Source organism: Paramisgurnus dabryanus, chromosome 22, assembly GCF_030506205.2.
Source record: "Paramisgurnus dabryanus chromosome 22, PD_genome_1.1, whole genome shotgun sequence".
Taxonomy (NCBI): Eukaryota; Metazoa; Chordata; class Actinopteri; order Cypriniformes; family Cobitidae; genus Paramisgurnus; species Paramisgurnus dabryanus.
The window spans coordinates 30132876-30148272 of record NC_133358.1 but is presented as its reverse complement, the minus strand read 5'-3'; the positions used below and the strand labels follow the sequence as shown (position 1 = coordinate 30148272).

General features: G+C 35.5%; 1 protein-coding gene and 1 long non-coding RNA gene across 2 annotated transcripts; one reads left to right on the top strand and one right to left on the bottom strand.

The window, feature by feature from the left end:
* The first annotated feature begins 500 nt into the window (after positions 1 to 500).
* Positions 501 to 5056, top strand: LOC135740475 (tripartite motif-containing protein 16-like). Its single transcript, XM_065258863.1, has 5 exons — positions 501 to 653; positions 1676 to 1708; positions 1792 to 1854; positions 1932 to 2071; positions 3914 to 5056. The coding sequence occupies exons 1-5, from the start codon at positions 608 to 610 to the stop codon at positions 4322 to 4324; spliced, it is 693 nt and encodes a 230-aa protein (XP_065114935.1). The 5' UTR covers positions 501 to 607; the 3' UTR covers positions 4325 to 5056.
* Positions 5057 to 8177: 3121 nt separating this feature from the next.
* LOC135740491 (uncharacterized) lies at positions 8178 to 13956 on the bottom strand. Its single transcript, XR_010529193.2, has 3 exons — positions 10909 to 13956; positions 10680 to 10775; positions 8178 to 9635 (listed from the first exon to the last, which is right to left on the bottom strand). It is a non-coding gene; the product is annotated as an uncharacterized lncRNA (long non-coding RNA).
* Between the last annotated feature and the right edge of the window lie 1441 nt (positions 13957 to 15397).

The window sequence follows — 15397 nt, the reverse complement described above, 5'->3', positions numbered from 1 at the left end:
ATAATGTAAAAAAGCAGAAAGTTTTGTGTTAGTGTTATGCTGAAACAATGTAAGTCTGCAATGCAAAATGTAAAAGTTGAATCAACTTAAAAAATACTTCAATTGGTAACGCCCAAAACTGAAATTTTTCAGCATAATTTTTTTTTCACTTTAAGGGAAAATTTAAGGTGAAAAATATTTAAATAAATGCAATATTTATAAATATTTATATATTAAGCATTTTCAACTCTAATTTTTCACTTTAAGTGAGAAAATTAGGTTGACAAAACCAATTTACCAAGTTACCAATTTAACTTAATTTTTAAGTTGATGCAACCTTGACTTTTTACAGTGATGTCTCCATTTATAAAAATAAGGTAAACATTTGACTGTGCGTGTGTCTCATTTGTTCCGGTTTTGTGATACCTTACCCTCCTAGTTATGTGTCTGTGCGGTATAGAGTTCGGTCTTTATTTGGCAAAAGTTTGACATTGGTAACACCCTCCTTACGGTTTCCAATGGCCATGTGCCCATCAGTCAACATTACATGTCAACTATATAAATGACTCTGCTGGGAGCCCACTGTCATACCCGGACACTTTCTACATAAGGACACATTCAACAAAATATGCCTTCAAGCACAAGAATTAAAATGCCTCAAACTAAAAAGCCAGGTAAACCTTTACTTATTAATTACTTGCTGAAGTACTAACATAACCAACTAATCTCTGCAAGATTTTAATCCTTATTTATTCATGTTTTGTGATGAGAAAATATTGCAAAGATTTGACATTAGAATAATATATTAAAGCACTCACAGCAACTAAGTTTAGTCTGAAAACTTTTTTTGGTACATTATTCTTGTACATTAAATTAACTAATGTATGGCAGCAGGTTTGTGCGAGGGATTGGTTCAAGTTTGGATTGATTATTGCTTTAGTAAAACATATCAGTACACTGTAAAAAAAAGCTACATAAGGTTTAAGCAACTTGTCAAGTCAATTCAACCTACACTGTAAAAAAATCCTTATTGCACTTACATTTTTAAGTTTAATTAACTTGAATTTATAATTAATTAATTTAAATTTTTTTGACTAGTGAGGATGTGCTATAAATTCTAAAAATAAACTTGAAATAACTTAATTTTGATCATTTATAGTAACTCCTTACTAGTCAAGAACGTTGTAATGAATCGTAAATTCAAGTTGATTAAACTTAAAAATGTAAGTGCAACAAGGAAAGTTTTGGCTTGTGAAAAGTTGAAATTGTTTAACTTAAAATTGTAAGTTACACAAAAATGTGTTGATTTGACAAAAATGCTGCATATTTTTTACAGCGTATGTGTTTCAAACTGCAGAAAACAACACTAAGCTAAACTGATGCTTGTCCAGATAATATTTGAAGTTGTTGTGCTGTTGTTAGCCTAATCATTGAATTGTTTGTAGAAAAAGGAGTCAGAACAACACTCTACACAACGCTGTGTTACTGGGTCAGTGGGTAACATTCACACACATAAAAAACACAGTTCATAACAAAAGGTCTGCAGTTTGATCCAAACACACCAGAGAGAGACTCACAATGCTAATGCATGTAGATCAAATTTATCCCTATAAGCTAAGTTTCAGCAGTTATATCATTATTTAATAGTCTTATTGATCAAATTTAATCTTGTGATTCGTGTACTTTACGCATGCAGGAAAGAAAAACAAAGCTGAAAACAGTGCCCAAGGTAAGTATAGTAAACATCCATTTCACAAACTAATGATCAATATTATTTTTTCAAGTCTACACAATATTACTGTTTCGTTTCAGACAATCTTCCAGTTTATGATCCAAACATACCAGAGCCGACGACCAGAGCCGAGTTGATCAAATGTGAGACGATCACACAAACAACTTACACACACGATCTGTTTCTCATTCACACAACTGACACAATCTTTTCATCTTAGACTGGATCAGTCTTTCATTGGACGATAAAACTGCCAATAAAGTACTGTGGCTGACAGAGGGCGGGACTAAAGTGGCCCGCCTGAAGACCGAGGTGTGTCCTTGCCTGGACAGGCCGGAAAGATTTGAACACTACCCACAGGTGAAACTCAAACCCAAACATTAAATAACTTTTTTTCTTAGTGTGAAAATCAGACTTTTTCCATGTTTAAGTGCTATCATTGGGTCCCCAGTGATTTTATCAACCTAGAAAACATGAAAAAGATCAACCCTGTAACTTTGTTTTGGTTAGCAATTTTTTGCCAGTATGTGAAAAATCATGCCATTCAGATTATACCTGTTTTGTGAGGTATGTAGCAAGGCCAATTATAATAATACCGCCCCTTAGGCCATGTTTACATTAGAGCATTTGCGTTTTAAAACGGCATTTTAAAATGAAAACGATCCTCGTTTATACTGGCATTTTAAAAAGAATCTTCATCCACACTATACACCACCATAAACGCATGAAACATGACCAATCACGTAACTGGGCATGCGCATAAAAGTGTAAAATAACTTATTACTCTAATAATAGCTTACCTTTGCACGTTTATGCAGCCTAGGGATGTGCGATATTGTCAAAAAGTCATACATGGGTCCTTTGCTGGCAACTATAACAGACACTATTTTTGAACCTATAAAAATGTGTTTGGGAAAGTCTTATACTGTTCTATTTCCCCCCTACAACGTATTAATATGATTAATAGGTTAATTTTGATTTTATAACAAAACAGAAAGGTCTTTATGATTTAAAAAGAAAGCATTCAAGTGAACAGTACTAAACAGTAGCGAACTTGAAGCAAAAATAAATTTCAGCAAATGCAAACTTCAATCAAGCATAGTAAGAAGTGAAGTATTGCTTTAGCCTACAGAAATGCTTATTGCATTAATTTTTATAATTGTGCGAGGTCCGTGCACGTCCTCCGCTAGCAACACACAAATAGCTAAAAGCCAAGCGCCTAAACGAGCATTATATATTAATGACGTTGAGTTTATTGTTTTTATTAATTTATATTCACAAAACGTATCAACAAAACATCGATTAAAATTAAGAGACAAATTATCTGAAACGAAATTCATTTTAAAGTAGCAAACAAAACTTACATTAAACTGGAAAATAATGTCTGACCCATTACAATTCTCCCTTCATATTGGCCTTTACAACGCCTATATGGCGTTTAAAATTACAGTCTATCTTTCGTAAGCTAACTAAATTTAAACAAAACATAAACACATTAAACCCAACAATACTCAAACATTAGTATAAAACAGACATTATCTATAAGGATACATGTTAAAACAATCCGATATAGCGTTTATAATAGCTGGTTGGTAGATGTTTACTATTTTTGGCAAAACCTCCGTTGCAAACCAACATTTACATGAATAAAATAATTTTTACTTTGAAAATGATGCGCTGTCACGTTAACGTCAGCTGTTCGTTTACATAAGACTCCGTCTACGTTCATTTACACTCAGAGCAACGTCTGAGTTCTCAAACTAAAACAGGGTCAGCAGCGTTTGCGAACGAATCCGTTTATGAGGGTCGAAAACGGTGATGTAGTGTAGATGAAAGGCGTAAACGTAGCAAAAGTAACGCGTTTTAAAGCATAAACGCATTAATGTAAACATAGCCTTAATCCCTTAAACCACGCCACAGCCATTTAGTGCAGAGACAAAGAGAGAAAAAAATTGAAAGCATAATTGAGTTTCTATTGCAACAAACCATCATCATTACGATCAGTGTTTGCATTTCAAGGAAAAACCCCAAAATGGCACATTTTTTACTTGCTATAATAAATTATCTGTGTGTTATTTTAAGCTAAAACTTTACATACGTACTCTGGGGACACCAAAGACTTATTTTACATCTTAAAAAAAAAATCTCATGATATGACCCCTTTAACGAATACAGCTGCAGTGACTCTATGTGTTTTTACAGGTGCTGTGTAAGCAGTCGATCTTTGCATCTCGCTGTTATTGGGAGGTGCTGTGTACAGGTTGGGTGGTTATAGGTGTGACGTATGAAGATGCTGGCAGGCGGGGGGGTCCTTGTGGTCTAGGGGAGAACGAGGAATCTTGGGCACTGGGTTGGGACGGTTCCTGTTACGATGCCTGGCACAACGGAATTAGCACGAGGATTTCAGACGTGCCTCATTACAGCACTATAGGGGTGTACGTGGATCAGCCGGCTGGCCTGATCTGCTTTTATGCGGTGGAAACTGAAGAAAATTCAGAGAGAAAGGAATTGAAACAAATTTACAGGTACGAGAATCCCATAAATAAGTCAGTTGTGCCAGGTTTCTGGATGGGAAGAGAGTCGTCCTGTTTAATCCTCAAGAAAGAGGAATAAGATGGGCGGAGACTAAATCAAACAAGGGTCAGAGTGAAAGTTATGGATTCAGTTGTAATTAATAAACATCAGTTTTGCTATAGGGGAGACCGGGAACACATTATTTAATCTAATATTAACCCTAAAGCTAGACTATATCCTATCATTAACTTTGAGTCGAATGAGCACTTTGAGTCTAAATGGATTCTGGGTAAACATTTAGATGTTGAGCTCTGTGTGTGTGTGTGTGTGTGTTTATTAAAGCATGTTAATGTCTTTGTGTTTGTTAGTATCGCTCTTTGACCTCTGGACAATATATTCAATCCAGTGTCACGGCTGGATGTTTATTTACAGACACCAGAGATCTCAGATTCATGACTGTTGTTGAGTTTTTCCTGCATATGATGTCTGAAAGACATTCGTTTTATTTACACAAACTATCAGTGAAGTCTCTTTAAATCATCTCTCTACTGTCAGATAACATTGAAGTCAATTCCAGCACTGTGTACGTTTGTGTAGTTTGTTAAATATTTGATGAAAATGTCGATATATCATAATGCACAGGATTATGGACTTTTCACATGTAAAATTGTTACGGCTATTCCAGACATTGCTGTTTTGTTTGATGTTTTACACTTTTCATATTGGGTTAGTCATTATTTTTGTCTTTTCAAGTTGAAAGATTTCACTCTGTACATTTGTAAACCCATCATATAAACATTCTTCACATTAAATAAACAAAAACAAATAATATTTATGTTCTTCTTTATTCTAACATATAGCATTTTTGCATTTTGCTTATTATAAAGAGCATTGATGACACAAAGATAGAAAGAGTGTCTTACCTGCATTTGTAAACAAATGTTTCTTTTGTAATCCAGTGAAGCAAAAATCCTTAAAAACATAAAAAAGGGACATAATGGCATCTGTAGTTTTATCTGATTCTCAAAAAAATCCTAACTATGTGAGCTTGGTTGAATACCATGTGTCTTTAAAATTCTAGATGTTACTGTGGATTAAACCTTAAAATGTTCACACATTTTGGGAATAAAGAAAAAAAACCTAGGCAGAACCGAGTATTGGGGACAGCATTTGTCTTCAAAGTAACATATCAAAACGTATTGTATTGCTATTACACCTGCACCATGAATTCCCGCGTTTCGGCACAAGATGGCGCCCGCGTCACTTCCGGCGCTCTCTGTGTCCCAGTCCACTCGCTTTGGTTCATTTCTCGAATCATACTCACAATTTGCAAAACTAAGTAAGTTGATTTCTCAAAACAATTCGTACAAATAGCAAAACAGCATGGATAACCTGCAAAAGTCTTGCTCAAAATCCTTAGTTCATCTCTCAAAAGTAAATATCTGTGTCAATAAAAGTGCCATCAGACTGACAAGTCTTTGTGTCATTGTGTACGGATAAGACAGTCAAATTGTTTAGTCATGTTGTCAACATAACAGGTTACTTTGGAGGGATGTTATGATGTAAACTATGGGTAAAGTTTTGATGACAGTTATTGTAAATTGTAGGTTACACCTTAGTGTAAGTTATGTGGGAGTTTGATTGCAAGAGACTGGACAAGATTCACATTTACGCTTTTACTGTTTGTACTGTAATTTGTTGACGGACCATGTCATTGCCATACAAAAAGGAAAAGACAGCACTGCAAAGAAAAAAAGAAAACTGAACATGCAGTGCTGTAGGAATTACAGTGCAGTCTTCCTATACCTCCTGACGTTCCTGTCTGCTGGGCCACAAATTCTCATCCTCATCACAATGAATATCTTCTCTTGTGATGCAGCATGGAAACAATCTTTTTGAGTGTCTTATCTAGCATCTGATGTGATGTCACATGCTGCATCCATGCCAGCCAGAAGGTTCATCAGTGTAAGGTGACCAGATTTTTAAAATGAAAACCGGGGACATTTCCTAGTTAAATGGTCAAAATATCATTAAAATCTCATTTGTTGTTATCTATGAATTAAAAAACGGGGACAAAATGTCTTTTGAAAGTTTTCTTCTTTTTATTGTTGTGGGTTCACTGCAAAAATGACTTCTTACTTAATTGTATTTTTGTCTTATTTTCAGTACTAAAAAATCTTAAATCAAGATGCATTTTCTTGATTAGCAAAATCCCCTAAGAAAAATCTAGCTTTAAGACAAAAAAATAAATTTAAGTGAATTTGTGCTTAAAACATGCAAAAAATAAAAATAAAAAATTTCTTGAATTAAGTAGTGGTAGAATTATTATTTTTGCTTGTTTTAAGCACATCAAGAAAATCAGGGCCGGCCCTGGGCATAGGCGGAATAGGCAAATGCTAAGGGCGCCGCCGACCCCTTGGGGCGTCCGTGCGCCCAAATTATTTTTTTTTAAATATATGTATATAAACATTTTACTATAAATATTTAATTCTGCACAAGAAAACAGCAGTTATTAATGAATTATTAGTAGCATAGTATCTCGGAAGATCGTGCTTGTTAAATAGCTCTATACTGCACTGAAGCGGCAGTTTAAAATATAAACCCAGAATTCAGCGAACGTCAAGACAAAGAAAACGGAAACAACAATCAGACCGAGATGCAGAATTTACATAATGTTACACAGACCATGTTTGAATTTCAATGTTTCTGGACAGAAATACCAACTTGTTCACTTTGTTTGGTATTAATAAGTGCTGGCCGCGGTGCTGAAGACACGCTCGGACGGAGTACTGGTGGCACATGCACAGATATTTACGTGCAAGCCATTGGAAACTATTATTCGTTATTATATTATTATTATTCGTTATTTTACTTTATTACTTTCACTTAAGAAGAGTTCTGCACTTTTTATTTCAACATTTCTCTTTATATAAATTCTATTTTGTACTTAAATCTATAATTTCATTAGCCTACTAACCCAACGAACTCATCTGCGCTTTCCGATAGGTTGCACGTAAGGGGAAAAGTATAGCTTTCTTCCACTTGAGAAGAGTTGTGCATTTTTAAACTTTAAAAAAAATATATCTCTTTACCAAAAACATTTTTTTCTTCTATTTAAAATGTATAGTTTCGTTATTTTACTAACCCAACTAATGACTCGTCCGCTTTCCAATAGATTATGCAATATCTGTGCATAAGTGCCACCAGTACTCCGTCAGAGCGGGTCTTGGTCTTCAGCACCGCGGGGAGCAGCCAGCACTCCAATGCGCAGCTTATTAATACCAAACAAAGTGAACAAGTTGGTATTTCTGTCCAGAAACATTGAAATTTAAACATGGTCCGTGTAACGTTATGTAAATCCCGCGTCTCGGTCTGATTGTTGTTTCCGCTTTGTTGTTCTTGACGTTCGCTAAATTCTGGGTTTGTATTTTAAACTGCCGCTTCAGTGCAGTATCGCCACAGTATGCGTGCGTGCGTGTGTGTTTGTTTCCAAAATATTTTCAAAATAAAGAAAAAAGACAAAGCTGTGCAGTTGTGTTTCTGTATAAGTTTATGAGCAAAATGATTGGAACACAATTGTGATTCTGTGATTCTAAAGGGCACCAGGTGAAATCTGAAAAAAATTTGGAGTAGAATTTACTTGAAAAAAGTTAGGAAAGTTTTTTCACTTAGAAAATGTGAGTAATTTCAATAGCATTCCCAAGTAAAAACTAAACACAAGGAACTGTAGCTTTCATTAGAAAATCTCAAGTAAAGTTTACTTGGAATTTTCCAGTAAATTGTATTGACTGTTTGTTTATATATTTTACTTAAGTAATGCTTATAAATAAAAATTTTTACACAATGATCCTAGTTATTTTATTTAAAATTTTGAGTAACCTTTACTTTAAATATATTTTAACATTACTTGATGTTGTTTATTTAAATGGTGTTCAATAAAATAACACTGACATACATTTTACTTGAATACTTTTATTTCTATAAGATTCCTTAAAGATGGGAACATGAAATAAAACAAATAGTAAAACTCCATCAGTTTTATGGTTCACTATAGTGAATTTACTCCAGTAAACCACACAGTCCATTAAAATGCATAAACATTTAAACATAAACATTACAACAATGTCAGTTGCAGATATCAAAAACAAATGTGCAAATAGTCAAACTAGTAGCTGCCTTTCATTAGCTTATTTTAATTTCAATTAGATTAAGTGAAAAAAGACATCAAATAAAATAATTATTCTTCAGCAGAATAGTATTACTTAAAATGCATAAGAATGGCTATGTTAAATAGTACTGTAGTTGAAGTTGTTTTGTGAACAACATTTCTTGCATAAAACAAAACAATCAAAAAAAAAAAAAAAAAACAGTACAATAAGTGCAAGTAGTGCCCAACTAGCAGATTACATTAGAAGCTTTCTATGCAGAGTTAACCTTTGGAGAAAATTTAAAAAGCATCTAACCCCGGATTTCCACCGACTGCGGAACGGCTGCGGATCCGTTGCGGAACGGCGGCGGAGTCAATCGGTTTCCATTCAAGTCAATGTGTGTATTTCCACTGACTGCGCTCCGAATCCGTCACAGCTCCGGCCATCCGCAGCCCTCCGGCACAAATACGCAGAGCTTCTATTTTTGACGGATGCCGGACAGCTCCGCAGGGCGGAGCCATGACTTTATCGCGTGATCATACCTGAATTCACGAGAACTCGTGTTTTTTTATTAAATCTTTGCAATACAAACATTACAAACACACACAAATAAAGTCATAAATACAGAAACAACAAATAATAGACAGGAACAGAGCCAGGGGAGTTTCAAATAAATACATTAAAGATAAAGCATATATAAATGTTTTAGCAGCCTTCTTATTTTTTGAATTTTGGATGTATTTGATGTACTGCTCTGTCTATGCGAGATCTCGTGTTGTGATCTGGGCTGGTTTGTAAAAACGTCATAATTCAACGGCATAATGGGCAGAGACAGAACTAGGTATCGCGCGATCATCACGTGAATTTGCGAGACCTCGTCACTTCAGCACGCAGCCGCTCTGCAACAAAAACGGAACTGGTGGGTATTGGCGGACGGCAGAGTGCGGAGACGTAACGCAGCGGAGCTGATCTGCAGCTGCTCCGCAGTCGGTGGAAATCCGGGGTAACCCAAGAAAAATTTTCTGAAACACTTCAAATGTGTTTCTCAGCTTTGGGGGACAGCTTAAGTTTAGGGAGTAAATGCAGCCTGTGAGTGAAAGACATGCATTTGTGAGATTCTTACATCCCAGCAGCACCTCAGTTCCCTCAATGACAATGATGACATCAGACATACCGGCATCTTCTTCCACAGATCTGCTCAGTACGATGATTTTAAAGACATGACTGAATAAGGTATCCTTAATCATGTCTCTGCTGATATCCTGTGAAATACACAAATCATTGCAAAGTGGTTAAAATACTGTACAGTATTCAGCAGTAATTGTATGATGTTAAGTTATACTTTTACATTGAACACAACAATGAGACTCATACGCAATTATTACAGTAGAAAGAAACATGATGCTAATAAAGATAACTACATACATTTATAGTCAGGAGGGTGTAAACCTCTGGAAATTATAATTGGTGTAAATTGTTATGTCTTTTGGGAAACATTACACAATGGTTTCTAAAGACAATAGTAGTCAAAATTTGAAGTGGATCAAAAACATTCACCAAATTTGTCCTAAAACAAGAACGGGTATTGGATATTGGTTTTAAGAAAACTTTTAGAAAAGGTTTTGATCCACTTCAAATGTTGACTAGTGTACATTAAAGAAATATAAACAACATAACAATTTACACTGGTAATCCTGTCCAAAAGATAACATACACCTGACATTTAAATGTATGGTGCTGCGTTCTTGACCATCACTGAGTGTTCTTTAAGTAACAATGGTGTATAAGCTTTAAAATTTTCCTCAGTATGAAAAAATGGATCTTAGCATCATTGTCAGTGCTTGACAGGGTTCAAATATGCAGAAAAATTAAGCAAAAGGAAAAATTATGGAAGATTTCCTTGTAGACGGTTTAATGGCTCAGGAATAAAAAGAACACGTAACACAGATAGAGTATATCAGTCAAACCACTACTGTCTACATCCAAAATAAAAGAAAAATAGAAATGGATGTAGCTGTGTATGTAGCCAGCTAACTGCTAGCTGCTTCACTTATTGTATATCCATATCTGGACCCCGCCTCCCAGTAAGACATTAGATGATCCAAGACTTGTGCAATGATGACACCAGGCCATGCAAGGACTTCAAACAAAGTCAGCACTAGACTATTAATTGATTATTTCTTTTTCTTTGATTTGTTTCAATTTCTTGATCATTCAACATTGTGTTTTTGTAAAGCTGCCTTGTAACATTGTACACTGTAAAAAGTACTATACAAATACATTTGAATTTAAATTAACTGTACTACCTGGTGGTCTTCAATGAGCTCCTTAGTTGATTCTCCCAGGAAAGATAGGAGGCAGCGAATCACAACTTCTCACCTATCTTCAAGGCTATCTTCTTGCTGTTAAAAACAGAAGGAAAATGCAGTGAACATTAAATGTGTATACATCTACATATAACATATTTACAGAGTCAGGAAGCAGCATATCATCACACAAGTAATTCCCAATTGTAAAAAAACATTTACATTTTACCTAGCTGAGTGAATCCAGCAAATGCTTAATTCTTATGCCAGCAACCCCACCCTTCATCTCAAACAAAGCCAGGAGTTTTGGGGTATAGAAGTCCAGCTTTTACAAGAATGTACGCTCCAAGGAAATTGTGGTGATTCTTCTGAAATCATTTTTTATCTAAAACAAAGAAAATAAAATGTAACACAATCAAGTGATGATTAGAGTTGGATGCACTTAAGTGTATTAATAGCTGTACAGTAGTCTTCGGTTTGACTGAAAGCTTTTTTACATAACCACCTCATGCTTTGGCACCTACAGTAAACAAACGATGCACTTGTGAATGCATACTTATTGCTATATATCTGTGAGGTGTGCTGTAATAAAGTATTGCCAACTTACCTTGCATAAGCTTGAATAGTGGGTGAAATATCTGTAAAAGAATGTAACAGACCTGCAAACTCCTCAGAGTAAAAAAGGTGACAGTGTCGCACGCACGGGGGTGGGATTGGGGGTTGGGGTGTTTGTGTAAGGGTTACCCCAGCTCTATATTTTTGTGATTTTAATATGATTCTGAGCGTGACTTAACAAAAATCAGCATACTTTAATCAAAAAACAATGTTAAAACATCCTTGAAGCTTAAAGAGAATGACACATTTAATATTTTACAAATGTTTTTATTTACAACTCACGGAAACGCCTGGAGGTGTTGTGAAGCATGACACTGAAATAAAAAACAACAAGAGACAGACAGAAATGAAAAAAATATATTTTGCTGATGTTCGTGAAAGCTTCGTGCGACAGAGCCACTTTGTCCTCAGCCGGCGTCTGCGCAAGGTTGACGTTGACGGGCCATTGTGAATGGCAGTGAGTGCTCCACCAAAGTGCCCAGAACCATTGCCTGAAAGTAAATTAAAATCATTAAAATATAACCTTGCAAACTATCATACATAGGACTAATATGATAAAACAACGTGTCTCCATACTGTTTGGCTGATATGCAGTGAATATCAAAATACATTTCTGTTCAATAATTATAATAATAATGCATTTTATATGTAGGGCTCCTTACATTGAATAAACAATCTCAAAGTGCTAGTGTTCATAATGTAAATTCAACTAACAATACAATGTAAAGATTTCATTGACAGCCTTTGATGCAAAATGTAGCCCTTTATTATACAGAAATTGGCTGTTGGTGTATTATCCTAGGACAACACGCTCGCCAGATTGTTTTATCTAAACAGCCCTATGTTGTTAAAAATTACTGTTTACCAGGTATACAGCCACCAGGAATGTATGGGGCTAGGCTAAATCCTAAAACATTCACAACGTGATGTAGAAAGATTAAGTGCATGCATTGAAAAAAAGATAGGTATGTATTAATTAGTCTAAGTTGAGGTAAAAACATAGGAAAATATTGAAAAAGGGTGGGTTTTCCTTTAACATTACTCTCGCATCAGCTATTGTGTAAACAGTCACATTTACCCACACCACGAATGACTGCCTGCGCAAGCGCGCACCACAGCCACCATAATGAATAAGTTACTCTGGGTAACATTAGTTCAGAATTCGAGTAGTAGCCGTATATCTCGGAACTCCGGGCAGAACACCCGTGTAACGATAAGCCTAGCTAACAATCGTCCTGCTAAGTTAGCGAACATTAGTCATTTTGCTCGAAGCATAGGCAAACTTTATGCAAGGTCTACGTTTGTGCATTACTCGGCGTTGACTCGTTCCTAAAAATACAATATAAGCGGTAGCTAATGCTAATTAAATCAAGCAAACAAATAGTAGTCGTTTTTGGTCCAAAAAAGTTGACTTACCTCAAATAAGATGGTTCCTTCACGTTAAAAGTGTCCATCAGACTTGCGCGGTAGCCAGGTGTGTCTCATCCAAAGGACCGCGCTGTCTTCAAGATTCTGAAGGAAGTGCTAAGATTCTGATTGGCCCAGAGGAAAGCATGCTAAGATTCCGATTGGCCCAGAGAAATGTCAAGTATAAGAATTATCCAATAGTGTTTGGCAATTCTAGCCCGCATGGCATTCAGATAAAGGGCAGCCTTCCGACCCCCCCCCCCCCCCCCCCCCTAAAAAAAACCTCTCCGGTTCTATGCGATTCACGTGAATGACCCAATTGACCAAGAAAACGGCGATTGTCGCCGAAAAGCGACAAGTTTGCAGGTCTGATAAGAAATGTTCACGTCAGCAAATATTTTTTTTAACAATTGTAAATATATTTACTGATCTTACTGACATGAGGTATGCTTACAACTAAACTTACCTTAACAATTCATTGACTGTGGTTATGCAGTTATGTAAATTAAACATTAATAATTTGCCGGTGTCATTCATGACATTCATTTTGAATCATTTATGATAATATTTTAAACTACACTAACGTTTTTACTCAAGAGTAACACCCATATATCTTTTAACAAATTAGAATCTCCAACTGCTTGTAGATATCAACCACGTGTAAAGTGGATGTTGGTCAGTAAAGAACATCATGAAATAAAATACAGGCTTTACAACTTAAATAAGGTTGATTGTTAAGTAATTAACATTTATCTAAACAAGCATTTAGCATTGTGTAATTGCAAAAGTGTGCAACACCTTATCGATTTCTATATAACTTACCTATCATAGCCAATAGTATAGGTAAACAATATAAATGAAGTTCAAAGTAATATTTGCCTTGTACACGTGCATTTTAAAAAGTACCCTATCGTTAATCATGTGTGATTAATACGCGAAAAACAGGGTGATTATTACATTTCGGCACTTCGAACTTTTCTGGGACAGAATGCTCGACCACGACACGCAAAGCCTCGAGCAAGGTTTGCGCGGATGTTTTTAAACTATTCGTCTGACAGGATTAACGTTATAAAACTTAAGACAATTGTTTTCTACAGAGATCGCGTTTGCTAATAACGGATGCAAATCCCAAACTCCATGTGTTTAACAAAACAAAACTAAGATTACGTTTTAACGTTATCCAAAAATCTGTTATCCAAAAACATAAACATGAACGCTGTTAGCATCTGTAACTCGATAAAAGGAAACAATAGGCACAAACCACTGGGACTGCAGATAGCTTAATAACTCTACACTTTTAGCAAATATACCTCAATTAATTAATAAGCATATTAATAACTTAACTTACCGTGGTAAAATTCAAATCAGCCGTCCTGAAGTCTCCCTTCCTTTCCTCTGTCCGCGCCACTTCAGACTCGAAGTCAAATACGCATGCGCATCAATTATCTTGCTGTACTGAGTATATTTTACTTGAGTTGTTCATTTGTTGGTGTGATTTGATTAGATGGCGAACAATAAGTAAATATTACTTAGGAGATTGTATTTAAATTTACATACGTATTTTAGAACAATAAATGACAAAGAAACTGCAAGTAATGTACTGAATTAAACATGCCATTTTTAAGTAAAAAGACAAACTACTATTTGCTTGTAAAACATACTTAAATAATGTTTCCATTATTTACAAGGTCAAAAAAATCACTTTTTACAGTATAGGGCAGCAAATTGGCCAGGGCCGGCCCTGAAGAAAATGCATCTTGACTTAAGAATTTTTTATATTTGTACTGAAAACAAGAGAAAAATACTAATAAAAAAGTCATTTTTTGCAGTGTTTCTAATTCAATTAATTGAACAATTTCTGTATCCTAAAAATCTATTTTTTCCCGTTTTTTTTTTACAAAAGAGACATACCCCCTCAAAAATGACTTCTAAGGTACTACTTCATCTGATTTCATAACATTGTAAACGTGAAGAACAGAATCATGCAAAATGTAAACATATTTAGCCTACACAAAACAAATGCTCCGTAACATACTGTGATCAGTTCACTTCATTGGTTTATTATTTTAATTTAACATGAGTAGTTAGTACCTTAAGCCCCCTTAACTTTAACTGTTTTCATATGATATAATAACTTGATTGATGATAATGACGCTTTCTCGTGTGTCTCATAGTAAATTCTTCATTGCTAAATCAGTGGCGTGCGCAAGTAATAAGTAGCTCGCGGCCCCCTCTGCTGGTGAAAATAATCATTACATGATTGCTCCGGTTTGGTACTACAAACGCTATGTTGATCGGGTTTTTCAGTGTATTTGCTAGTTGTTTTGGACGTGCTGTAAAACGGGGACATTTCCGGGGACAGCTTCAGTCCCCGGAAAACGGGGACGTCTGGTCACCTTAGTGTATGTGGCTGGCGATCATATACTTTCTATCTCCATGCTGAGAAAAATACCTCAATGGGGTTAAGGAATGGAGAGTATGGGCGAGAGAAACTCCATCAGCATCCTGTTGTGGGCCGCAAACAATTGACTGATGATGCTGGACTAATGGAACTGACTTTCCAAAACTATCACCATCACTTTATATACTTGCCAGTTCATGAGATGCACATTCGTTAGAGAAAGTCAAGATTTACCTGGGAGAAATTTACTAATTCAGGACAGATTTAAAAAAAAGTCTAATGTAAATGCTTGACA

What these genes read in the sequence shown, in the direction of transcription:
- LOC135740475 (XM_065258863.1), top strand. Translation starts at nt 608, where the DNA reads ATGCCTTCAAGCACAAGAATTAAAATGCCTCAAACTAAAAAGCCAG. An exon ending in AGCTGAAAACAGTGCCCAAG is followed by an intron (nt 1,709 to 1,791) that starts GTAAGTATAGTA and finishes GTTTCGTTTCAG; the next exon opens with ACAATCTTCCAGTTTATGAT. An exon ending in GATTTGAACACTACCCACAG is followed by an intron (nt 2,072 to 3,913) that starts GTGAAACTCAAA and finishes GTGTTTTTACAG; the next exon opens with GTGCTGTGTAAGCAGTCGAT.